The following is a 25,568-nucleotide window of genomic DNA, read 5'->3' on the forward strand; positions in this document are numbered from 1 at the left end:
GGAGGCTCGGTGGCAAGGCAATTACGCGCCAAAAAATGTCAATAACACGGAATAAATTTAGCGACGAAGAAATGTCTGACATAAATCTTGATTTCAAGCATCGATGTCTCAAAAAAACCTGATAAAAAATTTTTAAATTCAAGCTATGTTTACGAGTTAAAATTACGTAGCATCCCTAATCTCAAGCAAACCGAGAAGTAGTCAATGCACCAAAGTGAGGCTGCCTCTCAGTGGCGCGAAGGACGAATAATTTACAAACATAACAGTGTAAATTCACGAAAATTTAGCGATAATTATGAGGCGTTCTGCCGCGCCTTCGGCGAGAGCTGCAAAGAAAATGAAGTTTTGTTCGCCGTTTAAAGCTCAAGACCAGGAGCCTTCCGTAGAAATCTCCACAACGCGTTCGGTTTTGCAGCAATCATACACAAACCAGGTGAGCCAAGCAGCAATATGCCAAATTCAAACCATTTACATATAATTAAATTTTCTTCATTTTATGATGACTGTTTCAGTTGACTCAAAAGTTCTTGAAGATGAATTTTTTCCTCTCGGTTGTATCCTAGGTGACTATACCAGAGATCAGAGCTGAGGTCTCTAAATCTGACCTAAAGACTGCAAGCACGAATACCCTCTTACCAAGGTTTCCTAAAGATTTTACAGTTCAAAATAGGAAAGAAGTGAAATCTGACGATGAAATAAAAGATACCACCTCCACAGGTCTTTCATATCCTTCACTTAGCAGTAAAGTAGCACCTTTCAAACCTCAGAGATCTTCCAAACCAGGTTCTCCTTTAGGTAAGTTTTAGAATTTATTGATTGTCATCATCAACCATAACAGGGAAGGTTTCGCCTTTAAGTCTTTCTTTTCTTTTTATTTTTAGTGCCATTTGAGGAAAAAGAGAATATTTGTCGATACTTCAGCGTTGTTTGGTTAGTTACAGATACAATTTATCAACATTTGCATTAGTTGATTTTGTGGTACAACATGCATTTTTTGCACATAAGTTTGTTATTAAGAAGCACTCCTTTATTAAAATTTGTCTTATCATTTTAGGGGAAAGATGTCCAAAAAGAAGGTACTTTGGCAATTTCTGACAACTTTGATTTTTGGTGATGTTTTTTTAACTATTTGCTATTCTGTTTTCTCTAATTCTTCATTTTGTATACTTTGATTATTTTTAGCACAAAAAGTGGGAAGGAGATGGTAAGAAAAAAGAGCGTTTTCAATATTTTTTTTATTTCCAGGTTGCCTCTCTGGCAAACTGAAGAAGAATAAAAAATTCAAAGGAAGAAGTAATTTTAGAGTTGTGGGATTTACTTATGATTGCAATATTCTAATATTGCAACTATCAAACCCACATTAGACAATCAAACACAATCACATTTTACAATGTTCCTATGGTCAGACTCTTCTTAAAATATTTTGGAAGAATAATTGACTGTTCAAGTTGTAGGAATGATTTTGATGACTATTATTTTTTTGGACTCCTAGGTATACTGGTTACAAGAGGACGGACAGCCTCCTTAAAAGACCTGGAAGGAAAAGAGTAGGTAGATGGAGAGGAATGCAAGGACACTTGGAATTTCTTATGCTGAGAAGGGACACTGAACCTTCTGCAACAGAGATATTAAGGTGTCAGTCACAAAAGAGTCTCACCCAAGCCCTCCACTGATAAAAAAAAACAAACTTTTTTGTCTTCAGAATTGCAAAGAGTGCTGGTTACAAGTCATCAGAGTTGGAGTTGCTGCAAGAAGGAAACACACTGTGTATTGGTGGAAAAGAAATAGAGGTAATATTGGTTAAGCGTTGGAGCTTTAAATGGCCTGCATCTGCCAGTGCTTATCCACCGTTTCTGTACTGCTAAGTGTTGTACTCCTGGTTAAGTTAAAAAACACTTTATTAATGAGGATTATAAATCAAACTTTCTTGTTGATTTTATTTTTTCAATTTGTGAGGTGTTCTTTCAAACATAGAAATATTTCCAGTTGTTGCTTCTTTTTTCCCTAAGAAAGGCAACAAATAGAAATATGAATGTGTTTGTAAGCCATCTAATATGTTGTCAGCTGTAGTTTTCACTTTTATTTCTTACTTAAGCTGATTTCTGGTCATCATGGGGTCTTTTTGTACTAATGTACTTTGCCTCTTTTGGTTGTGTCCTGCTGAATATGATGATTAGTCTGAGTTCTATTTCAGGTGATGGGTCTCATAAAAGCAGAGGATTACCTAAGTGGACAGTGCTTTCAACAATCAATAGTGTCGTCATTCCCAACAAAACCAATCTCTAGAATGCCTCCAAAAAAGACAGGTATGAAATTTTTAACCAAGTCAGCTTAATTCTCAGTGGGGTTGCTAGGCAACAACACTCATTATTTTGAAGTTTTGATGGCACATGTTTTGAATAGCACATGGTGTGATGATAAACTTTCTGATCCCAAGAGGGACAAGCATCTAATTTCTCCTTACAATATCACCCCTGAATCAAACATTAAGGTCAGGAGAGTAAAGTGCATGATCACCAACTAAAGAAGCTCATGATTGTTTAACAAATTCTCCTTGTCAGCAACTTAGGAAATGTATAGAGAACAGTATGGGGAATATGCTTACTGATGTTAGGTTGTAAAGGGTTAAGGTTTGTCTGTAAGCTTTACACATCCTCCCTTAGTTGGCACTGATCAGGTGTCAATGAGGTTGTGGAGTTTTATCTCTATATTGAAGAAGCCATGAAAAGTTTAGTTGGGCAACTGTCTCTTTAAGTGCCATGTACCCACTTTGATATCAATCTGGCATAGAGAGGAAATTGTGTGTCTGGTAACGAAAAGTAGAAAAAGTGCTGGGAATCAGAAGACGTTGCATTCAAGTTTGAAAAAAACTCTCAACGAGGAGAAACTCTCTTCGAAGAACCACGGAAGTTTGCAATCAGTCCCTTCATTTCCCAAAATTGGTGGGCGACGGATCGAAAAAAGTAAATGGTCGTGCAAAGCCACAGGCAGATTTTTCCCCCAAACATCGTTTCCAAAATAACTACTTTTTGCGAATGATCTGAACTAGAAAGAACCGGAAGCGGAAGTTACGGCAGGGACCGTGGGGGGGAGGGGGGGAGGGGGGTAGATCTCCTTTCCCCTCCACCTCTCCTCCTTTCTGACAACAGTGATTTGTTATAATTCTTTGTTGATGTTAGAAGATTACAGTCATTTTAGTTTTTGACTAGTCTTCGCTGCACAAACTCCAGCGTATTACTTTACTCTCGAGTCGTCATCTGCCAACCGGATTATCTGGTACTACAGGGGAGAATAAACTCGCCAGAACACTGTTGTTGAAGTAAAGAAATGATCCTCCCAGGTGAGCAGAAAATAAAGAAACTGCAGATGAGAAGTACGGAAATTTTTTACTTAAATTCTGCGCTTTCCAGATATCAGCTAACTCCACTAACAACTGAGCTACGAAGCCACATGGTGTCTTCGAGATCGAGAAATTTTTATTATCGCTATTTTGTTTTCACAACGTAGGGGAAAAGTACCATGTAAAAGTTCTTTTCAAAAGCTTTCTTTTGACTAGTCAGAGAGGACAATTTTTTACAAAAAGTAGGACTCGTCAGGAAATGTTTGCATACTTTAAAGAATTAGTCACCCACAAAACTAATGCTAGAAAGCTTAATTGACTCGAGATGAGCCGTTTAGCTTGTGGGAAATTTAATATCGCGTTGCCAAGCTACACCATTCACCCCTAATTTACTTATCAACTGCTGTCTGAAAAAAATACTCCTAGAAAGATATGCAAGGTCCTCTGAGGTCATTTGCGTTATAAATCAACTGATAAAAAATTCGAATTGTAACGATCAATTTCTCACAAATTCGGTTACCTTAAACATTATTTCTCCCCCATAAGAATGGCTTTATTTTGTAAAGAAACAAAAATGACCTTGAAATTGTTATTCAGTAAAGTCGCATTTTCTTCAAAGTCTCGCCCAGACTTGTCGACTGAAGAATTTCCTCCAAATCCTTTTGATTTTTCTCGTCAACTTGTTTTCTTTTCGCTATCCAGTCATCTTTGGCTGCGAAACCTCGGTCGATCATCAATAGCTGCAGCCAGTCATAATCTGACAGAGCCTTCAGTTGAACGCCTTTCTCCACCAACTTTCTCATACCAATGGCATTATCCTCCGCGACTTTCTGCACGCGGACGTGAATATTATGCAGATGGGCGAAGCGAATCGACACACTAACACTATCGTTTTGCGCGAGCCAGCCGCAGATCTTCTCCGAGCACTCTCCGCACGGCGAAAAATTGCTAAGAAGCTGTAGATCGTGTAGGAAGCCCGTGAACGGGTGTTCTTCAAGTTCCACAATCGACTGCTTGAACGCGTGGGTCGATCCGCTCCTGTAAACCTTTCTTGAAAGGATTTTTCCGTCTCTTCCTCTCGCTACAGCAAGCACGACAACTTCTGACGGCCAAAAACCGCCTGGCACGCCAGACTTTAGAACGGCTGTCAAGTCGAAGTCTTCTGGAGTAGGACTGTGTGGTGTTATTGCAGAATTAGCCATGCTGACAAAAGTGAAAGTTGTATGTAAAGTTCAAATTGGTTTGTAATTCCGGCTGGTTATGTTCACGAGATTGGTAATTTTATACGACGCTGCCTATCACTTAATATGACATTAGGCCTCTTGGGTCAGTAAACACTCGTTATTTCGAGCATCTCTAGTTTTTATTTATGAAGATGGCTTACTGTAATGTAATACCTATGGATGCTCTGACATCGATCTGGGCAGCTTATTATTATACCCTTGTTGTCTCTAGTAATTCAAGTTACAATGGATAGGGTAGGGTTTTCAAAACATTTCACTAGAGATAAATCGGTGAACACTCACGACGTGAAAGAAATCTTTTATCATCGACAAATCAGTCGAGCTCTCCTAACATAAAAAAAACCAAAACATTTCTACAATAAGCGAGATGTTTATATGAAACCTCAAAAATTTCAACGATGAAAAAGACCGTAACTCGTTGTCAACATTAGAAGACACATTTCTGCTAATTTTGAATTATTATTCAGTAGGCTTATTAACTCTGAAGTGAAACTTCAAGGTCATATTTGTGCATACTAACTTTTGTTTACTTAAGCTGCGTTCTTTACTTTCGAAGCGCCTCGTTATTTTTTGCTTAGTGCGCTCTGTCTCCCGTTTATATCCGCATTCTATTTTGTTTTTTTTCGAAGGCCCGGCCAAACGCACGAAATACTTCAAAGTAACATCTTGCAACATTATTGATTCATGTTGTGCAATGAAGTGAAGGAAGGAGTGCTGATATGGAAGATCTGCCCACAGGCTAGGCCGGGGCTTAACCCTTTACGCCCTAACATCAGCATACACAATCTCCATACTGTTCTCTATACATTTCCTAAGGTGCTGACAAGGAGAATTTGTTTAACAATCAAGAGCTTCTTTAGGTGGTGATCATTTCCTTTATTCTCATGATCTTAAATAAATGATTCAGCAGTATTATTGTCAGGAGAAACTAGATGCTGGTCACTCTTAGGGTTTAAAGGCTTAACAAACAAATCACTATTTGACCAGACATGTAGTTGTGCTTTAAACAATCCGATTGGTTACAAAAGTCGTGCAATGCAACATAGACTCAACAATCAGGAGAGCATGTTATAATTCATCCAAGCAGAAGGAAAACCAAAATTCATTTAATTACCTAATGGATTGACCTATGAGCGTTTTTCCCACGCCGGACCCTAACCATTGCATATTTTCCCGATCCGCCCCCCCCCCCCCCCCCCCTGCACAACCTGCCCGCCCTCCTCTCCCTCACAACCTGGCCCATCCGCACTAGCAGCATATTTTCACGCAGTTACCCGCGGCGAGATTCCCCACTTCAATTCCCGCCCCTGGAGTCAGTTACATCCTTTTTCGTCTAGATGGTTTATTTGGTTTTTTTGTTTCTGTTGTTTTGGTTGCCTACTCGCTGGTGGAAAACAACACTATCAGCCATTTCGGCAGAATGCTTCGCCAAGGTATTGCTACACTTGTTTTTTTTGTTTTTTTGTTTTTTTTTCCAAGGTTTCATCAAACCCTATTCTTCCAACGTGAAAAGAGATGTAACAACAGATACTCGACAAATGGTGGCGCCTCGACATGACATCAACGCACCTGGAGCCGTGGTAATGCCTCGACCCAGTGCCACTCATCAGGTAATTATTGAACATCGGGATTGATTTTGTATTGTGGTTGTTCTTCACCAGGAGAGTTTGACGTCTCGAAAACTGGAGCGGAAGTTATGAAAAGGTTCAGGTGTAGAGGAAGTGGTTCGTTGAAACTGTTTGTTCAGCCTTTCTGTGGTATTTTTGGCTGTAGAACTCGAGTAGCGTTCGTCAATTGTTATTGGTCAGTCTCGATGAAGCTGTGATGAGAAGTTGTACTACGTAGTGTGTCGGTTTTGTTAACGTGAATATGTTTTTTCACAGTTGGAGCACAATCGAGAGGGGCTGGATATCATAGACGTGGTAGTGGACCCACATTTGTCCGGTCATTTAAGGCCCCATCAGAGAGACGGTGTAGTGTTCCTCTATGAGTGTATCATGGGCTTGAGAAATTTCAACGGAAATGGAGCCATCCTTGCGTGAGTAGTCAAAGAGTAAAGGGATTTTCCCAACCTTGAACACCTTCAAACGGATTGAAATAAGCCAGCTAGGACAAACTGAAATAAAATAATCCAAGAATCTTAGTTATCAACATTCTAGTGAACACTTTCGGTATTAATTTTTGTAAGCCACTGGAATAGCGCGCGAAAAACTTGGATGATTAGCCACTCCGCGTCAACTTTTGGGAGAAAATTTGGCGCACTTTTCCGCTTCTTTTGTTCTAGCACAGGCTTACCAATATCTCTTACTGTCTTTGTCTTTCGCGTTTAGAGACGATATGGGACTTGGAAAAACCTTTCAATGTATTTCTTTGATATGGTGAGACAATTTACTTTATTACTTATGCAAAGAAATGCAACCGTAATGCTCTTTTCAACGTGAATTGCCATAAACGATCTTGCAGTGTGTCGTGGAATACGAGCCTGCTATCAAATTTACAGCGTTCAGACAAAGGGGAACAGATTAAGAACTATTATTTTCACCTCGCGTGAAATTGAGCGAGAAACGCGCGTTGAACTCGCATGTACCTAGACGCTCACGCGTTAAACTTCGCGTTAGAGGCACCCTATAAAGCATGCACCCAGTTTCGACCGAAATTCAAGCGTTATGTCCCTTTTAATCCTGACGGTTTCCAAAAGTTAATAAGGTCGGATATTCTTGTAACAGGACTCTTCATAAACAAGGCATGTACGGTGGACAAGCAAGTATCAGGAGAACACTGATTATAACTCCAGGAAGTCTGGTCAAGGTATTCTGATATCCTTTTTGTTGCGTTATATAAAATATATAAACAACAGCCTTATCTGTTCTGAGAAGCGAAAAATTTTCCGACAGAGAAGTTCGGGGAAAACTGTGATCTTTGAAGCACAAAACTTGCCTAAGGACGATTTCACGAGTGTCTCTTCAAGTCAAATTCTCAAGGCAAATATTTTTCGCAGGGCGCACAACGAGTCTACTAAGTCATCTGTTTCAATATTTTTCTTTACATTTGTTTTGTTCTTACTCTGTTCAGAACTGGAGTTCGGAGTTTCGCAAGTGGCTTGGTAACGAGAGGTTGAAGGTTTATACAGTGAACTCGGACAAGAGAGTGAAGGTAAAAAACGAACACACGCTGGGGGGGGGGGGGAAGAGGGAAAGGGTACAGATGTGCCCATTCACTGTTTTTGAGTTGATACTGAGTAGAAAGAAAGTTCTGTTATAGAACGGAATCCTGCAAATAGAGTAAGATGCTCTACCACTGAGCCACAGAGAGTAGTGAGCAGAGCTAGACTGTAGTTCACATGTGGCATGCGTGAGATCGGTTGTTAAGAAAGGAAATGAACCATTCATGAAAGAAAGGAAGAAAGAAAGAAAAGAAGAGGGTCTGAAAACTGAGACGCAACTTTGAGTCCCTCACGAGGATTCCAGTCTCCCACTCGGACGTTGTCAGTTTGCGTTGCGACACGAAACCTCACAAGGGATGTGGGGGAGAACACGAGGATAATAACCCTACTGGGGATTTGAACCCCACGGGGGAGTTGAAGGGAAAATGAACTCCACAGAGGATTTATAGCCCACGAAGTATCTGAACCCCTTGGAGGGCTTGATTCTCACAGAATTCTCTACATTAGTGCATCGATCTAACCGGCCAGTTCTGAATGACAATAAAGCGCCCTATTTATTTGTCTAGGATAACACAAAACTAGATATTTTTAACTTTTCTGTTGAAGGAATTCATCAACAGTCCTATTTATCCGGTGATGATCATCAGCTATGAGATGTTTCTACGCTCAGTAGAAGAAGTAAGAAACATCAAGTTTGGATTAGTGATCTGTGATGAAGCACATCGGCTCAAAAACACTTCCATTAAAACTGCCACGGTAGGTTACGTTCCTTTGCTCTATTTTGGCCCAAACCTATTCAGGTAATCACGCCCTTTTCCTCCTCAAGAGCCTTAAGGAAACGTCAAACGCTCTTCTAATAATAAGTTAGGATATACAGAAACTTATTCAACACGGATAAAATTTAAAACTGAACTAAAAACGCTTGAATCGAAATACATTTCGCTCTCTTTTCTCCTTGAGTCGTTTATAAATTTTATTTGCTGTGATTGTCTTCAAACGTGGTGATGTCTATCGTTTTACTTTTGTTTTTGTCAAATGAGATTTATGCGTTGAGACCTATGTTTTTTTTATCATTCATCTGCAGATGATTTCTGGACTAAAAACAAAACGAAGGATTCTTCTCACAGGAACCCCAGTACAGGTTACTTTAGCCATTTATTTTCTCTTACATATATTTCGCTGGTAACTTCAAGTTTCTCCCTGACATACTTTAATGTCATAGGAAGGTAAGACGGTAACCATTTTCTATTCTTAAAGGCAAAATTTGTGAAGACTATGGTCAGGTCATAGCTCATAGAATTTGCTCTTCTTTTAATTAAAAACTTTGTCCTTCTCTTTTACTCACAGAATGATCTCAAAGAGTTTCATTCGCTCGTCGATGTCTGTAATCCAGGGATTCTAGGTAAGTGCCAGTAGATTCGAATTGTAGGACTGCTGGATTGAATCAATGAGTTGTGAACATTTTCATTACAATTTGTTAATTTTATTCATGTAAGCTATATTTGGTAGTCACGTGATATTATGGCGCAGTCGCGTCAAGGCGCGGGAAATTTTCGTGTGATCATTCGAGTCGGCCAAGAAAAATGCGGTGTCGTGTTTATTTATCACTTTAAGTGAATTTCTTTGATCAGTGACGCCTTTTTCTTTAGGCACACAGTCATCGTTTCGCCGTCTGTATGAGGAACCGATCGTCCGCGGCCAGCAACCTGACGCAAGCAGTGAAGAGAAACTTTTAGGACAAACGAGGGCTGCTGAGGTGATAAATTCCGATGAAAAGCTCATTTCCTCTTACTGAATCGATAGTTAGTGCTGTAGCTCTTGGTCTCTCCAAGCTCTTGCTCACATACTTGAGAGCATTTCGATCGCGTGTAGAAAAACCAAAACCAAGGTAGTTATAACAGCCAAATTGAAATAAAGACAAAATTAACTGATTGAGTCGCCAGAAAATGCGATTTACCAAATGACGATTGATTTCAGTTTTGAATCGTATGTTGGAGAGGATAATGCGAGTTTTCTGGACCAATAACGCAGCGAAGTAAAGAAAAACAAAAGCCCCCCTGGAATTCCATCGACATCAAAACTTGAAATAGCTCAAAATTGGATCTCCTAGCTAATTCTTATTTAACATCTTCCTTCCTCTTTTTATTTCCTGTATAAAGCTAAACAGGTTAACTAGCTTGTTTTTCTTGAGACGGACAGCCGAAGTGAACAGCCGTTACCTTCCTCCAAAAGGTACACGTGTTCTTTGCTTACCCTAAATATCTAGATATGTTATAAGTCTGTACTTGAGTCATATGGCGTATCAGGGTGGAGCTTATCCCAGTCTCTAAAGCTTGACGTGACTAAGAGAATTGATACTCCTCCCTGGATGGGATGATAATCCATCGCAGGTTACTTCCCCCCCTCCTTCCTTCAGCAGTTCGTCAGGTTCTCTGACAATTCACTAGTACCCATTTATACTCCTGGGGTAGAGAGAGGCCTGGTGAGATTATTCTGGTTTTGACACAAGCTTTTCCTCGCCTGCGGTATGAAGCTTGGCAAAAGGTCTGCAAGCGCTAATAATGAGGACCTGGTCCCAATCTCTCGACTCGGAGTCCAGCGTTAGACCACTGAGTCTCCCACACGTTCTTTGGTATCCCTGAAATCTTATCTCTGTACTAAATTGTTTAACTCAACTTTTTGCAGTGGAATGCGTCGTGTTCTGCAGACCAAGTCTCCTACAGCTTTCCCTGTACCGCCACCTTCTGACGTCACGAGTTGTGAGATCATGTCTGACGTCACATTCCTCAGGGGGGTCGCGACATTTGGTTTGTATTGGTGCCTTGAAGAAACTCTGCAATGATCCAAGCCTTATTTATTCACATTGCCAAGAAGCCAAAGAGATGGAGGACAGCTTGAATGTTGATGAGGTTAGTTATTTCTGGTCAGCCGGTCATTTGAAACAAACCCGGATGGTTTGCTGTTGCGTAGAGCTGCTAGGTTTGTCAAATTTCACGGCAATTTACTTTAAGAACTTTACCTCCAAGAGTAATAGCCCTGAGTCAAGTTTCGTCTCTCTTTCGATTTAACCTCACAAAAAATGACCGAGTTTCATTTTCAAAATGTTATCTTGGTAAAAAATGGTTCTCTTAGGTTGATTTTGACCTAAGGGATTTTGAATGTAAGGGATTGTGGTGCCAGTTTACTTCTTCGGTAAGTGACGTACAAAAAAGATGCCTTTCCCTGAGTTTTCGTTCACTCTTAATGTTGTTATGACGTTTTTTTTTCAGGAGAATTTTTTCTCACAAAAACGAGAATGCTCACTATGAGAAAATTCGCCCCTACATTTATTTCTATTTAATAATAAATAATATAATAATAATAATAATAATGATAATAATGGTTTGTTAGTACTCCACATGGTGGCTCTTCTGTACTTATTCTCTATGATAAAATAATATAATGGTTGAAATAAATATATGGATAAATAAATAACGTGCAACAAGATGTATAATTATAATTATTATTTATATTATTATTTATATCATTTATAATTTACGCAGTAATATGACTATGAAAAGCCTAGAAATCTCGCGGGTAAAACTTTTGCCTACCATCCGTTTCCATAGATGAATATTCTCCTCAAGTTGTACAATTCTGCTCGAAAACTTTGTGAATTTGAGTTTTCACTACTTAGGACGCATCACTTTATGAGGGTCTCGATCGCTCCTTTCCTGAGAATTTCAACCCGGGTTGTTTTACAACAAACCAGTCTGGAAAACTTCAAGCTCTTGGTCACATACTGACCCAGATACGCAGCACGAGGGAGAGAGTAGTGCTTGTCTCAAATTACACTCAGGTACGATTTAGTGTTCACGTGACAATTCCTTTTATACATCAGACTGTTGGTAGAGATTAACGAGAATAAAGAAAATGTCAATTAGTAGATTATTAGTTGATCCTTTACCAAATTCTCCGAATTAAGATAAGAATTGTATGGCAGACAGTGAGGAGAATCTAATATTATCTTTTCATCACTCTCTCTTTTACTACAGACTCTTGATTTACTTCAGAGGCTTTGCGAAGACAGAGGTTACGACTTTCTGCGATTGGATGGAAAGACACCAACCAGCAAACGGCAATCGTTAGTAGATCGGTTTAATGACAAATACTGCAAAATTTGTAAGTGCGTTTGTATTTTTATTTTTATGATTAAAATAAACGAAAAGTAGGGTTAGGTTAGTTTCACAGATATTTTCACAGATATTTTTTACTCGCGCGACAGACTGTTGTAGTCTATGACTAGGATATTTAGTAAAACAATTGCTAAATTGACCGTTAATTTATTTACGAAAAGTTCTCAAAGTAAGAACTGATCTAGTGAACTCAGCATAATCATCTTTTTTTTTTGTTTTACTCTCTGTTTTCCAGTTGTGTTTCTATTGAGTTCTAAAGCTGGCGGAGTGGGCTTGAATCTGATTGGTGCATCAAGGCTCATTTTGTTTGATATTGACTGGAATCCGGCCAATGACATTCAGGTATGAACATGTAAGGGCAGATCAAAAGGTCCCTGGGTTAATGTGAACAGCTATTTTTCTCAACTTCATTTCTTTTCTCTTTTCTTAGATTAGATAACTTGCTGTGAAGTAAGATTGTTTTATTCATTAGATAGTGATCTCGTTGAACTCACTGAGTTTTGGTTTACCTTCTATAGTCGATGGCAAGGGTATGGAGAGACGGACAGAAAAACACAGTTCACATTTATCGACTTTTGACAACGGTAATTAGCTTGGTGGCCAAGTCTCTTCTTTGAAGACACTTATTAGTCAGTTTTTCTCTCGATCTGGGATAGCTCAAAGCAAAAAGAGACTGGGGTCAGACAAGAACGGGACAGAACGCGTCGCGTCTCTCAAACCAGTCCCCTTCTCGTCCATACTATAACAGGCCATTTCTGAGATTCCCAAAGCCTCTGTTTTAAAATGAGGTTACGTGTGGAGCCTTTGATATCAAAATGAATTTTTATTATGATGTATTTTCACAAGAAAAATATTGCAGTTGGCGTCGTTTTAAAGTGAGACCGTTTAGAAATAGCTTATGCGTTTGTTTTCTCTCTCCGTTCGTTGGGCTAATACTGCTGTAGCTTTTATCTACCTCGGAAAACTTTTCATTCGTAGTTTAAATCAATTTAGTCGAAACTTAGCTTGTTGTTAAAGTGACAAGTAATTTTGTCACAGTATATCTAACTTTGGTTTGTTGAGTGCCACAGGGTACCATTGAAGAGAAGATTTACCAGAGACAAACCGCCAAGCAGGGTCTTAGCGGAACTGTAGCTGATGCCAAAGAGTCTGTCAAAATTGAATTCTCGCGAGAGGAACTTAAGGTAAATATAATGGAAGGTTTTGACACAATTTAAATGCAGAATTTATTGCAACAGGCTTCATTATTGTAACGAAAACTCCATTACAACGCGCAGCCTTCACTTGGGTAATAGAAAAGAGCGGGAACGAGGATCCCAATATGACCTTCTCACGATTGAGGGAAAACAATTCTTCTAAACTGCACTCGCCTTTGACTCGTGAAATTACGAAAACTCCCAAAAAATAACTTTTGGTGATAAATCACTAAACGCCCTCGCCATCATGCGATTTCCTATTTTATGGTTAGGTGTTCTAGGTACAACTTTCTTCTCCTCTAGAGAGTGTTCAGAGCGTGCTCCTAACCTTTACACCTTAACATCAGTATGCACAATCTCCATACTGTTCTCTAGACATCTCCTATGGTACTGGAAAGGAGAGTTTGTTTATCAATCAAGAGCTGTGGTAAGTTGCTGATCATTTCCTGATTGTTAAACAAAATCTCCTTATCAGCACCTTAGAAAATGTATAGAGAACAGTAAGGAGAATATGGTATGCACACTGATGTTAGGGTGTAAAGGGTTCACGGAATAGGTTTATTTTTCCGTAAATATTTTCTTCTTCATTACACAGGACTTGTTTACTCTCCACGAGAACACGTTATGTTTAACGCACGATCTACTACAGTGCACATGCCTGACAACCGAGGTAACACTAAATTTTTCGAGATTGACTGATATGTAATCTCTCAGGTTGTAATCACGTTTTGAGGAGGAATCACTGCTCTGTCATTGACTCTCTCCATCTCTCTTGTGATTTGTTGGCTTTTTCTAGGATGGAAGTGACGAGGAATGTCAATCAGAGTCAACAGCCAATCAACAGTCAAGTATACCAGTCACGAGACCGTGCCAATTGGGAATTGACATCAATAATAATCAAGTATGATATTCTCCTTAGTAATAAAGGACATACAATCATATCGTGAACGCCACATAAATTCTTTCAAGAAAAGCCAGAAAGTAGCTTTTTGCATGATTGAAACGTTATATGACAATCTAGTGTCGATAACGTCTGTCACGAATCACATTTAGGACTCTTAAATATCTCTTTTTCAGAAAAATCTCTCAATAGCTGAGCTTATGGATTGGCAGCACTATCCGTGTCCGAGTGATCCTTGTTCAGACTTTGAGGTAGGACAGAGATTTGCTTGTGCCGGTTTTTCTGTTAGATTTCTTGCCTCAGTCCACTTAGAGGTAAAGATTTTGAATGTATCTTTTACAGAGAGAATCACATCTAAGAATGAACGCTCGTTTTTTACAAGGTCGCGTTCACTGCTCTCTTGCAAAAGCTGTTCATGTTAGCGTTTCCATTTAGGAGTGAAAATTTTACCGCCGGGAACATAAGCCCCTGTGTACTTTATGCGAGGTAAATAATAAACAAAGCTATCTAATTGCCGAGAAACGCTTGAATAATCTACCGTTCTCCGTGGTGAGCTAAGCGCGGACGGACTTTCGCAAGTGTTTCATGGAAAATGCCGCATTCTCTGAGTTCATCATGTGTTTCACGTGGAATTATATGATATGCTGAATATTGCTGGGCGATGTATGGACTTGGTAAGGTTTTGAGTCGTACCAAAAAGTTAATTTTGGTTCTAACACTAACGCGGTGAAGTGTTTTGAAGTCTTAACTGCTTTTAAAATGCTTGTTTTCGCTGCACTGTTGCAGCCTTTATCATTAAGAACTCTAACGTGTCTTGTTCTCTTGAAGGACGACGCGGTAAAGAAAGCTGGTGATGCTGTGTCATTTGTTTTTCGAACCAAGACATTTGGACAAGAAACAGTACAGCAAGAATCCAGACAATAGGCTTTTATTTGTGCTCAGTTCAAGTGTTTCAAATTCATTAAAGGTTTTATCGTGTGCGATCAGATTATGAATCATTTTTTGTCTCCCATCATAACACTTTCCTTTTAAGACTTGCCAGGCGATTTCAGGGGATTTTGGCAAAGTACAGTTCTTTTCTTCTTGATAGAGTAGTCGTTCCGTGGTTAATGCACTGACTCGGTTCGAAAGGACTGGGTTCAAGTTCTGGCTGTGATATTGTTTTGTGTGTTCTCAGGAAAAACCATCAACTCCGTCACGAGTTTTGCCTCTTTACATTCAGGAGTATTACAGGGAATTCTGTCGAAATGCTGAGAGGAGGGGTTGGGGTGAGGGTGTAATCTTGCAATGGTACAACAAGATTGTCTCCCGAGTATCATGGATCACGGATTAACATCTCATCTAGGGTGGAGGGGGCAGGGTTTTAAGTAATGGGGGGGGGGGGGTTAGGGTTAAAGCAATACTAGGACGGAGAGGTGGGGTTAAAGCAAAACTGGGTTGGCGGGGTGGGGTTAAAGCAATGGTACTTACCGCTGGAAACGAGATAAATCAAACAGGACCAGATTTTCTGCTTTGTAAGCTGAAGTTAATTGCTTTCTACCTTAAGTTTATCACAACTTGATTCCAAATGATGCATTTGTTTATTACTGGTAATGAGGTTGTTTATCGATTTGATTTTGCTCATCGTATCACCACCTACCCTGAGAAAAAATTAAACAATTTCAAAATCCTGAAATTATACCCCGTCCCTTCGAACAATGTTTTGACCTTAATTTGAAATTTGAATTATATAAAGAAAGATTTTTCCTCCTGATTTTTATTTGGACTGAATGGTTCAAATCCAAGACTTCCAGTCTGTCGTGTTCTGCTCTGGTCGATTGTTACATCAACCAAGTCCTATATTAGTTGATGAACATGCCGGCGTCATGTGATTTTCAAGAAATCACCGGAATAACATAACTTTTTTTCTATCATGTGATTCTTAAGAAATCACATGATGGAAGAAAAAAACGTTAAGTTAATCCAATGAATCGTTCGACACTTGTATTAGATCTGTCATACCAAAGGTCATCTTTCGTTCTAGGACACTGCACTTGGTGAGCTTGACCTGCTACAGGCTCTCTTAATATTCAGGCTTGTCTGACAACAATTACGTGCTCAGTGATCCGACAAACTTGCACTTATTGACTTTGTCTCAATAGAATGTGGCTTAGAAACAAGCTAATAAACACGATGAAATGTTCTACACAGCCTACGATCAATCTTCTTTCTGAAATGCCAGTATTTTCGAGTGCTCCACTTAAAAAAATTAACTTTCTACTCTCGATCTCGTCATCGGGAACATTTTAAAACACGTTTACCACCTAATGAGAAACGCCCTGTCGGCCGAAGGGCGTGACAACAGCGTACCTTTCCTTCATTGGTGGCGCTTTGACAAGGCAGTCAAGCAACTTGAAGTTTCAGCCGGGTTTCGTCGCTGGTGGATTGACCTCGCTACGCCCCTGTCTTCTGATGTAATATTTGCAAATCTCAAGTGGAAAAAATTTCGGCTTTTTCATGAGGGACGTGTTTGTTCGACGCACTTCTCCACAAGCGCGTTTTGGAACATGAAGATGAGAAGATATGTTTTCGGCTGCTGTTTATTAGGCTTAGTAGCTATTGTTTCGGTGCTTGCAGGTAAATACTTAATTTGACTATAATTAAGTTACTATCACGACTTTCTTTGATACGGGAACCACCTTTATGACTTGACTTGAAAGTCCCCAGTTGAGAAGTAGACAAAGGATGGTCTTTAACTCGTCCGAGCGAAATATCTTTTACATCCATCAAATATCATTCATCACACCAAACGTTTACTAAATACATTGATCGAAATCCCTCATTTTTATCATCGGTTATGTGTCAATGATTTTTTTCCTATTGTGGAGAAACCTAAAAGACAGATTTTGGACTTTTTCTTTGCATGGCCGACTTAATGATTGTCACCTGTTAAATGGTTGGACTCAAACCTGTTTTAACTTTCTTCGTCTGTAATTTTTATTCATTAATATGATTGTAATGACAAATAATACTGAAAGTGTCTACTCTGCGGAAAACGACTTATTTGCTATTATTCTACAATTCAACATTTTGTTTTCAATCTGAGTCATGTGTATTTAGTTTTGTTAACTTCAGCAATTTGAGCGCGTTTCAAATGATTTTCGTAAAACAAAAACCAAAGTTTTCGGAACGGCCCATCAGGAAAGAGAGAATACCTAGAGAACCAATAAGAACCAAAAAAGAAACAAGCAAACTGCGTAAAGCGCGGGAAAATGCGCGTGACTAAGTCGTCATTGGTTTTAATTTTACATCTGATCGGTTGAGGGAGTAACGCGAGTTTTCTGAACCAATCATAGAGCGGAGTAAAGCAAAACCAACGCAATCCCAGATTTCTTTTGACATTCAGTTGAAAATTGCTCTATTTCAAGATCCTCAATTTTCATTCCAGATTGAGCTTTTTACCTTCAAAAACAAATTTTAAAAAATCTGATAGTTGAGCTAAAGAACCCTTTTATTGTGTCTGTCGCGGTGAGCTGATGAACATTAAAAGCCGCAGTTTAAAGAACCACACCTTCTAGACATTTCCTCATAATCGGAGTGCAGAGCAACTGACTTAAGTTCAGCCAGTTTTTTCCGATTTCTTCGCTAAATGTGTTCTTTTGAAGCAACTGACAAAAATTCACGTTATGAAACAACGAAATTCCTGCTTAAACTTCCCTGAATAAGAACACATCATGGTGCTTTATTCGGAATAAAAAAAAGACTATGAGCTTTAGGTTCTCATGAATAGAATGATCATTTCCATTCTGTCCTAAATAGATGATGACGATGATAACTCAGATGACGCCTTAGACAGGGACTCCAATGGACGCTCAACTGCACCCTCCCCGGGGCCATGGTTCGACCGAATCTTAGGTGCGTAGTAAAAGTTTACAGTCTATTTGTGCTCCTCTTTTTGTAAACGTTTACTCGCCAGTTGTGCTAATTTGTAAATGACATAGCGTCTGAGAACGATTGATATTTAATTTGTTTCAGTATAAGAGACAGTTCATCATTAATCGCCTCGGAGGGGAGGGTCAGAGGATTTTGGGGAGACCACATGGTTTTCAGGGGTAAGGATGGGGCTCGTTCGTCACCAACAGAGTATAAGGGGGATACTATAGATAATTGGCAACCAATGACGGGGAATCATAAGAATACTACAGAGTCCTAGAGAGGTCGGATCAGGTAAATTTTACCATTACAAAACAGTACTCTTACGACCCCACCCTCCCCCTTCTCGTGATCACTAAAGGATGACTGGTCCCTGAGTGAATCTTAAAGAAAATAAAGATCAGCGAGTAAGAGTTGCAAGGTTAAACTCCGATCGAATGCATGAAGGTAGCAAAGTATGTAGTATTTATTTTCTAGGTCTCATACACTCCAAGAACTTTCAAGGTGTCTACAAGAAGTATCTCGATAATATGAATCAGCCAGAATCCGCTGACACTTCAACTGGTGAATTAGCAAGGCGTGACTTTGCCCCAGGCCCCGTGAGTAAAGTGTTTGTGAAAGAATCCCGAGGTAAACGCCACCACCGACATCATCATCCTCATCATGATCGTCATCATCATCGACAACGTCACCATGATCAGAAGAAGAACAGTAAAAGTAAGAGTTACATTTTTATTTAATGACACACGAGAAAAATTTTTAGTGGTTTTTTCGTTTCTCTGGCTGAGATTTGAACCTCGAGGAGGTTTTTTTGTGAAGAAAAAAAAAGATTTAAAAGAGTAAAACTGCCATAATAGATGATCAAGTTTTTTAAAGTTTTGAAATTTTTTGTTGCTAATGCGATTTGAAGCTCGAAGACGCTTACCATGTGAGAAAGAAGAGCTAGAGAAAGTAAAACTTTTAATAAAGGAAACCTGAAGCTTAGTTTGGAAATGCAAGAAAAAAAGCCGTCGCAGGAGATTGAAAATTTATTTATATTCTTGATACTCCTTTAGAAGTGAGGAAATGGTTAAACGTGAAAGTTGTAAATCAAGTAGGCACACGTGTCAAAATAAAGGCCAACAAGATCCTACCGAGCGCCGTACTCAGCAGCGGAGAAATCTTCGTCTACCATCAGCTCTTGAACCAGACTGACCGAAAGGCTACGATCACTCTGAAGGCTGTCGACGAGTATACAGATAAACCGCTGATCATCAACGGAGACCAAAAGTTCTACGTCACGCCAACTACTTATGATGACACACAAGAGGCCTACGTGTCACGCGAAGGTGAGTGGAGTGACAAAATGAAATTCATTTTCGAGTGACACTGCGCAATCTTCCCGCGAGATATTGTGATATGATACGTGTGTTGCATGCAAGGCTTGAATAAGGTGGAACTTCTTCCGTAACAGGAATTTATATTTTCCTTGAACTCCTTTCACGTATCGATGTTTTTTCTACTGTTTATAACAATTTATCATCCAGCAAAAAAGAAACTAGCATCGTAATGAAATGAAGAATTTCATCATGCTGGCTCATTTAGTTCCCAGAACTAAAAAGTTTTGTTCCTACATGTTTGGAATCACAGTGACGAGTTTAAAGTGCATGCAAAACCGGAGCAGGCTGAAGGACTCATGATGGTTCCCTCGTTATAAGGGTCTATTGTAGCTTAGACTTTTATTGATAACTTAACTTTGTTTTGACTCCGCTGTACGTATTTTCTATGACTGTAGACTCAAGGAGTGGTATCCTGCATGGAAGACACGGCCACATTGTCAAGAGTCAAGGCAAGTGCTTCATTTTGTTATCACTGAAATCTCTATCCAACTGACACACACAAAACCTTGCCACAGTTGACAGAACTGAACACACAACAAACTGAACGCTTGTCTTACTGTACAATGAATGGCTCCCTATCCTATAGTCAGTGTGAAATCAGTTTTAAGTATCATGTATTGACTTCAAAGAGATGTTTAGACTGGTTAGAGCTTGTAAAGAAGTAACTGAGATCATGTTTTTTTTTTCATAACCTTTGCTTAAGTGTCACTAGAATGCTAGAGAAAATTGATTGCACAGATTGTGGTTTCTTTGGTTTTCTAGTAACATTTTCAGGCAAATGTAGGAAATGTAGAAAAAGTGTCCATTTCACTCAGACAAAAAGCGCGAAAAGCATCATCCGCCTCTGTATATTATTTTGTTTTATGCCTTGTGGCTGTGAAATACAATAGACAAGGAAAATCTAGTTATCGCTATTCATTAGAGCAGTTTTCACTTTTCACGTTTCAAGTGTCAAAGTTATCACGAGAACCAATCAGAACAAATGTCAACGTAACTATTAGCCAATGAGAACTCGCAGACTGTCTGCGCGGGAAAACGGCACACGCGCATGACCAAATAGCGATTGGTTTCAATTTTGAATCTGATTGGTTGGGGAGGTGTGACGAAATTTCTGGACCAGCCGCAGAGCAAAGTAAAGTTAAATAAAAAATATCCCGAGTTACTTTCGACACTCAATTGCAGTGAAAATTGTTCTAATGACGGAGCGATGTAAAGCAAAACCAAAGCAATCCCGAATTAATTTGAACGCTTAGCAGCGATTTGCTCTACATTCAGCGCCTATTTTATCGTTTATGCACGATGTTCGCTCCTCTCAGGGGCTGGTAATAGATGGTTCTACGTTAAGCTCATAAATCACGCCGGTGGCCATGTCAGAGTCACTCCGGACCAGATCCTCCCGGCCACCACACTGGATGTGGATGAATCTCAAGTAGAGTACGCCCGCCTGGAGCCTGGGGATGAGTACAAGAGAATTGTCCTGAGAGCTGTGGATGTTAAGAATGATGAACCATTGAAGCTAAACGGGGAGTTTACACTAGCTTTGAGGCCAGATGACGCAGGAGATGTTGCAAGAGTGAAGATCACACGAGGAGGTAAGTGGAAGGGAGGAGTGGGTGGGAAATGAAATCAACACCGTTTTTACCCCATCACCGTCACCATATTCTGTTTTTGCTTATTCTTCATAGAGGTCATTTATGCGAAATGCGATAATTTTATCCCAATGGATGGAGAAGGCAAGTTTGAATACCAGATCGCTACAGATGAAACAAAAAGTTGGTTTGACTCTGTTAGAGCTTGCAAGGTAAACACAATTTAGCTTGTGGGAGCCTGCTCCAGGTGTTCAGTAAAACGGAGCAAAGAGTTAGCAGCGCAATGTTAGCGGCCGGGCTGAAACAAGGGAGTCTTGTGTCGGGTCGCGTTGCTCAACCCGACCCAAACCTCCTTCGTTTTTCTCACTCCACGGCTGCCATCGCGCGTTTTACTATTGCACTCCGTCTAACCAATTGAACCCCTGGAGCAGGCGAAGGATGTAGATCATTATGGCCTCAGGCTTTTTAATGTCGCAGAAAAAAAATTCCCAAATTTCCAGGCCTCGTCCACTTATTTGAACAAAGTTCATATATAAAATTGGTGGTTCTCTCGGAATGATATCAGTATGAAAAACGATGTCAACAATTCTTTGTTGTTTAATTTTTTAAGCTTTGTAATTCTGAACTGCTGAGTGTCCACACAAAAGAAGAAAACGAGTTTATCACGAAACAGCTGCGCAAGTCATCAGATGTAAACAAACTGTGGATTGGAATGTCTTACAAAGAGAAAGTACGAATGTGGTCCTGGATTGACGGCTCTAGATACAGGTATCTGCTGCTCTTTACGTTTAACAGAGGTTGATTAGAGCGCTTTTCGAGTGTGTGTCGTAAAACCAGAACCAAAGTAATCGGAACAGCCAATCAGAGGAAAGGAAAATATCTTTCATAGCCAATAAAAACTCAGAGTAAAAACAACTAAACTGCCTAAAGCGCGGGAAAACGCGGGCGACCAAGTCATGATTGGTTTGAGTTTTGCATTTAATTGGTTGAGAGGGTGACGCAATTTTCTGGACCAATCACAGAGTGAGGCAAAGCAAACCAATGCAATCTCGAATTACCTTCCACACTGAATTGAAAATTGCTCTAACAGTAATTTGATCTAAGTTGTTGGTGAGTTTTTTGTTATTGCCTGCGTTTCCTTTTTTCTCTATGGAACTCAAACAGGAGAATTGTAATTGGGCCTTAAACTTTTCTTCCGTTTGTAGATACCAAAATTGGAAGGAAGGTCAACACTACGACGGCAAAGACGAACAGTGTGGTATAATGTATCAGCGGTATGATTGGGGAAGATGGGATGATGACAACTGTTATAAACCACTCGGGTTCATCTGCAAAAGACGTGAGTGAATCAGATATGTGCGTTACCTAGTATGTTATTGAGTCAGTTAGTGAGTATGTTAATCAGAGAGCCAGCTCTTCAATTGGTCGGTCAGTCTGCCATTCAGTTGGTTGGGCAGTCGGTCGGTCAGCTAGTCATCCAGCTAATTAGTTGGTCGACTGATCGGTCAGTCAGTCGCCGGTCGATTAGTCAGTAAGTTTGTCAGTCAGTCAGTTAGCCAGTCATTCGGTTGGTCGGTTGTTGGGTTGATCAATCATGGAGTCAGTCAGTCAGTCCGTCAGTCGATCGGTTGTTAGTCAGTTGACTGGTCGGTCGGTCAGCCAGTCAGTCAGCTAGCTATTCAGTCAACTTGTGAGTCAGAGTCTTTTTCTTGGAACGTCAATCAGTCAGTCAGCGGGTTGGTCGGTCTGTAGGTCAGTCAGCCAGTCAGATGCTTATTCTGCTGTCATTTCAAACCAATTGGTCTAATACAATATTATTCCTCATTTTAACAGATCGAACAAAGGTTACTGATCAACCGAAGGGAGTGAACAATTCTTCAACAGCCAAGAGTGGTAAGGAGCAGTAAATGGAAACAAACGAAATACAAACCGATTACAAGCACCAGCTGGTGCTCACGTTGAATATATCGATAAAAAAGCTAGACTTTCCCTAAGTGACTTCGGCAAAATTTTGTTTTTTTTTTCATCGAAGACTGCTGTGTGTCTATAGACTTTGATAACGATGTTCTCGATTGTTCATTAATCTGTCGTTATATATTAGGCAGAATACTTATTGTTGATGGGAAATTGTAGAAAGGCGAAAATTAGAAATGTGTGATATTGGTAACGAATCACGAACTGGAGAAACTTTTCAATAATCTTGAGCAAATATTAACCACAAACCAAACTCTTTACAAAGCCTGCATCTATAGCTTAATAACTTCCGGTATTTTCAAACATACAAAATGACCTCGAATTTTTGGATCGGTATCAGTATCTGAGCAACTGCGCACCTACCACCCCTCCCCTAACCCAACAACATCAACTGATCACAAGTTAGGGTTCATGTTGGATTAGGGGAGGGGTAGATGTGCAGTTGTTCAGGTACTGACATGATCCGAACTTTTTGCGTACCGGAAATCTACGATAAGGAATATAAGGAATTACAAATAATAATAACAGTAGGGATAATTGCATGTGAACCTAAAGTGAGTGATTCCAGTGAAGATCTATGACAATAAACTTTTAATTACAATTTTAAAATAATAACAGAATGATAATAACCTTAATCTAATAGAGGAAGGGAATGCAAATAAAATGATTACATTAACCAACGTCGTCGTAAGAGAGATGTATTAACCTTAATAGTGCAGAGATATTTGTTACCGTAATATTCCATTAGGGAAATTTTCAATTGGAGGCCGAAAGTGATCCGGAATTGCTCTAGTTTTGGTTTACCTTGCTCTGTGATTGGTCTAGAAAAACTGCGCCATTTCCTGGACCAATCAGATTCAAAAGTTAAACCAATCACAAGTTGATCACTCCAAATTTCCCGCGCTTCAGGCAGGCAGTTTGGTGGTATTTTTCTTTGAGTTCTCATTGGCTCGTTGTGATATTTTCCTTGGTTCTGATTGGTTGCGAGTTCTCTGGTTTTGCTATACGACACAAACTAAAAAGTGCTCTATTGTAATGTAAACGCGCTAGCTTTGACAGCTTGGTCATAGGGGGCTTTTAGTTTTTCAATCATACAATGTAAATGTTCTAATAACAATAGAAGCACGACTGTTACAGAAACTGTAAGGTTTATCTAGGATAAAAAGAGGGATCACCTGTTTAATTCGGTGAAGGTTTTCTTTTCTATGGAGTGAGTGCACAGTCACGGTAAGTAATATTTCCCTGTGCTGTCCCTTTGCAGGGTGCCCAAACATTTTGTCAGAGTGCCCCTCACTGTGTACGATTGTTAAGAATCCCGGATCTTGTCCCCAGTGCGACTGTGGAACGCTTGTCAAAGGTTTGTAAAGAAAGTAGCACTTCGTGTGTTTTACACAGCGTCAACGAAACTAAGGTCTCCCTTTCTTCGATCACTCAATGATGGTGGTATGATTTCTTTACTGAGGACTTTTATGACTAAGAAGTAATGCAAAACGGAGCACTTCAATCACTTTAGGGGTTCCCTGCGCTCTAAACTCAGAAACTTCGCAGCATTCCCCTTCTAATTCAACATCAGATTTCTCAAACGTACCTAAAAGTTGAAGGTCAAGGTACAGACACCCCTTCTTGCTTTCAGGCTGTGCCATCTTTTCATAGCCGTTTGACATATTGACTGGTTCTTTGCACTTTAACTGTTCGCAGGTTATGACACCATGAGCTTCAAAGAGCAGGCCAAGGTGCGCAAGCTATTCTCCGAAGCCAACCATCAAGTAGCTGCAGCCAGACAGGCGCGGATTGATGAGGCACGAGCCATGCGCCGGTCTAGGATTATGCAGGAAGCTGGACGGATTATGGCGGAGTCACACAATCTTCAGCAGGTCGCAATGATGGAAGGAATCCCATTGAATCTTCCCGCACTTGCACCAGTGCATCGAAGAGAGATGATCTTGAGGCCCAATGAAGGCGAAACCGAACTTAGCAAAACCAGGAGCCTAGCGCGTGAGATCGCAAGCATGATCAACGACATTGAGAACACCAAAAAAGAACAGAAGAGGAGTTAAATAGTAAGCTCTTACTGTGAAACCCCTCATCAAGTTTGGGTGGAACACATTACATCTGGTTTAATGGATCCAGCAGTCTGTGGGGTAGTAATAATAATTTCCTTCAGCTCCCGAGCAGTATAAATGCGGATTCGGCGCGTATGTGTACAGAAAAAAAAAACATTGCGACCCGCTTAAGAATCATGAAGTAAATTTTTTTTCTTTAATCGAAAAGCAGCGTGACAACATTTCAAGAGCGTGTTGGAACGATCCCGTCCCTCCCCTCCCACTTCAACCTTATTACCGTCCACTTCCCTTTTCATCTGCCTTTACTGTTTGACATTTAACTACTCAGTATAGGTCCACCTTAGCCTCTCTTTAGAGCACAAAAATTAGAAAGAAGGAAAGAAGAGGGCCTAAATAAACGAATTCTTTTATCATCCATTTCCTTGTTATCAATTTAAAACAGCTGCCCTATCTCCGGCGGTTTTAGATCTAAAAGAAAATTTGTGGGGATGATGTGACTAAGAATACAAGAAAAGAAAATCAAATGAAAAGATATGAAGAGTATTTTTGTAATGGGGAAAAGTTAAATTTGTATGAAGTGAATAAACGCTGCGAAAGGTTTTTTGTCTCGCATTGCGAGGGCGTATTTAAAA

At 39.9% G+C, this 25,568-nt stretch overlaps 3 protein-coding genes across 3 annotated transcripts; 2 read left to right on the plus strand and 1 right to left on the minus strand.

The window, feature by feature from the left end:
• The first annotated feature begins 59 nt into the window (after window positions 1–59).
• On the plus strand, window positions 60–15,002 carry LOC113681032 (DNA repair and recombination protein RAD54B). The gene is made up of 28 exons (XM_027198090.2): window positions 60–433; window positions 564–795; window positions 882–930; window positions 1,055–1,076; window positions 1,183–1,204; window positions 1,493–1,547; window positions 1,703–1,790; window positions 2,195–2,306; window positions 6,064–6,194; window positions 6,468–6,622; window positions 6,915–6,962; window positions 7,311–7,392; window positions 7,657–7,737; window positions 8,354–8,503; window positions 8,832–8,888; window positions 9,095–9,149; window positions 9,397–9,503; window positions 9,907–9,979; window positions 10,433–10,656; window positions 11,424–11,585; window positions 11,782–11,908; window positions 12,158–12,264; window positions 12,441–12,506; window positions 12,993–13,106; window positions 13,714–13,788; window positions 13,915–14,019; window positions 14,196–14,270; window positions 14,848–15,002. Exons 1-28 carry the CDS (start codon window positions 296–298, stop codon window positions 14,941–14,943), a joined length of 2,808 nt encoding a protein of 935 aa, XP_027053891.2. The 5' UTR covers window positions 60–295; the 3' UTR covers window positions 14,944–15,002.
• LOC113681034 (uncharacterized) lies at window positions 3,455–5,499 on the minus strand. The gene has a single exon (XM_027198091.2). The coding sequence runs from the start codon at window positions 4,540–4,542 to the stop codon at window positions 3,934–3,936; it is 609 nt and encodes a 202-aa protein (XP_027053892.2). The 5' UTR covers window positions 4,543–5,499; the 3' UTR covers window positions 3,455–3,933.
• A 1,475-nt stretch (window positions 15,003–16,477) lies between the features above and the next one.
• LOC113681051 (uncharacterized) lies at window positions 16,478–25,535 on the plus strand. The gene is made up of 12 exons (XM_027198110.2): window positions 16,478–16,635; window positions 17,818–17,913; window positions 18,409–18,648; window positions 18,987–19,259; window positions 19,706–19,759; window positions 20,627–20,902; window positions 20,996–21,111; window positions 21,510–21,667; window positions 22,105–22,238; window positions 22,733–22,792; window positions 24,135–24,230; window positions 24,572–25,535. The coding sequence occupies exons 1-12, from the start codon at window positions 16,566–16,568 to the stop codon at window positions 24,928–24,930; spliced, it is 1,932 nt and encodes a 643-aa protein (XP_027053911.2). The 5' UTR covers window positions 16,478–16,565; the 3' UTR covers window positions 24,931–25,535.
• Window positions 25,536–25,568: the final 33 nt, after the last annotated feature.

The sequence above is a fragment of the Pocillopora damicornis genome, chromosome 12 (genome assembly GCF_964200805.1).
Source record: "Pocillopora damicornis chromosome 12, jaPocDami1.2, whole genome shotgun sequence".
Lineage (NCBI taxonomy): Eukaryota > Metazoa > Cnidaria > Anthozoa > Scleractinia > Pocilloporidae > Pocillopora > Pocillopora damicornis.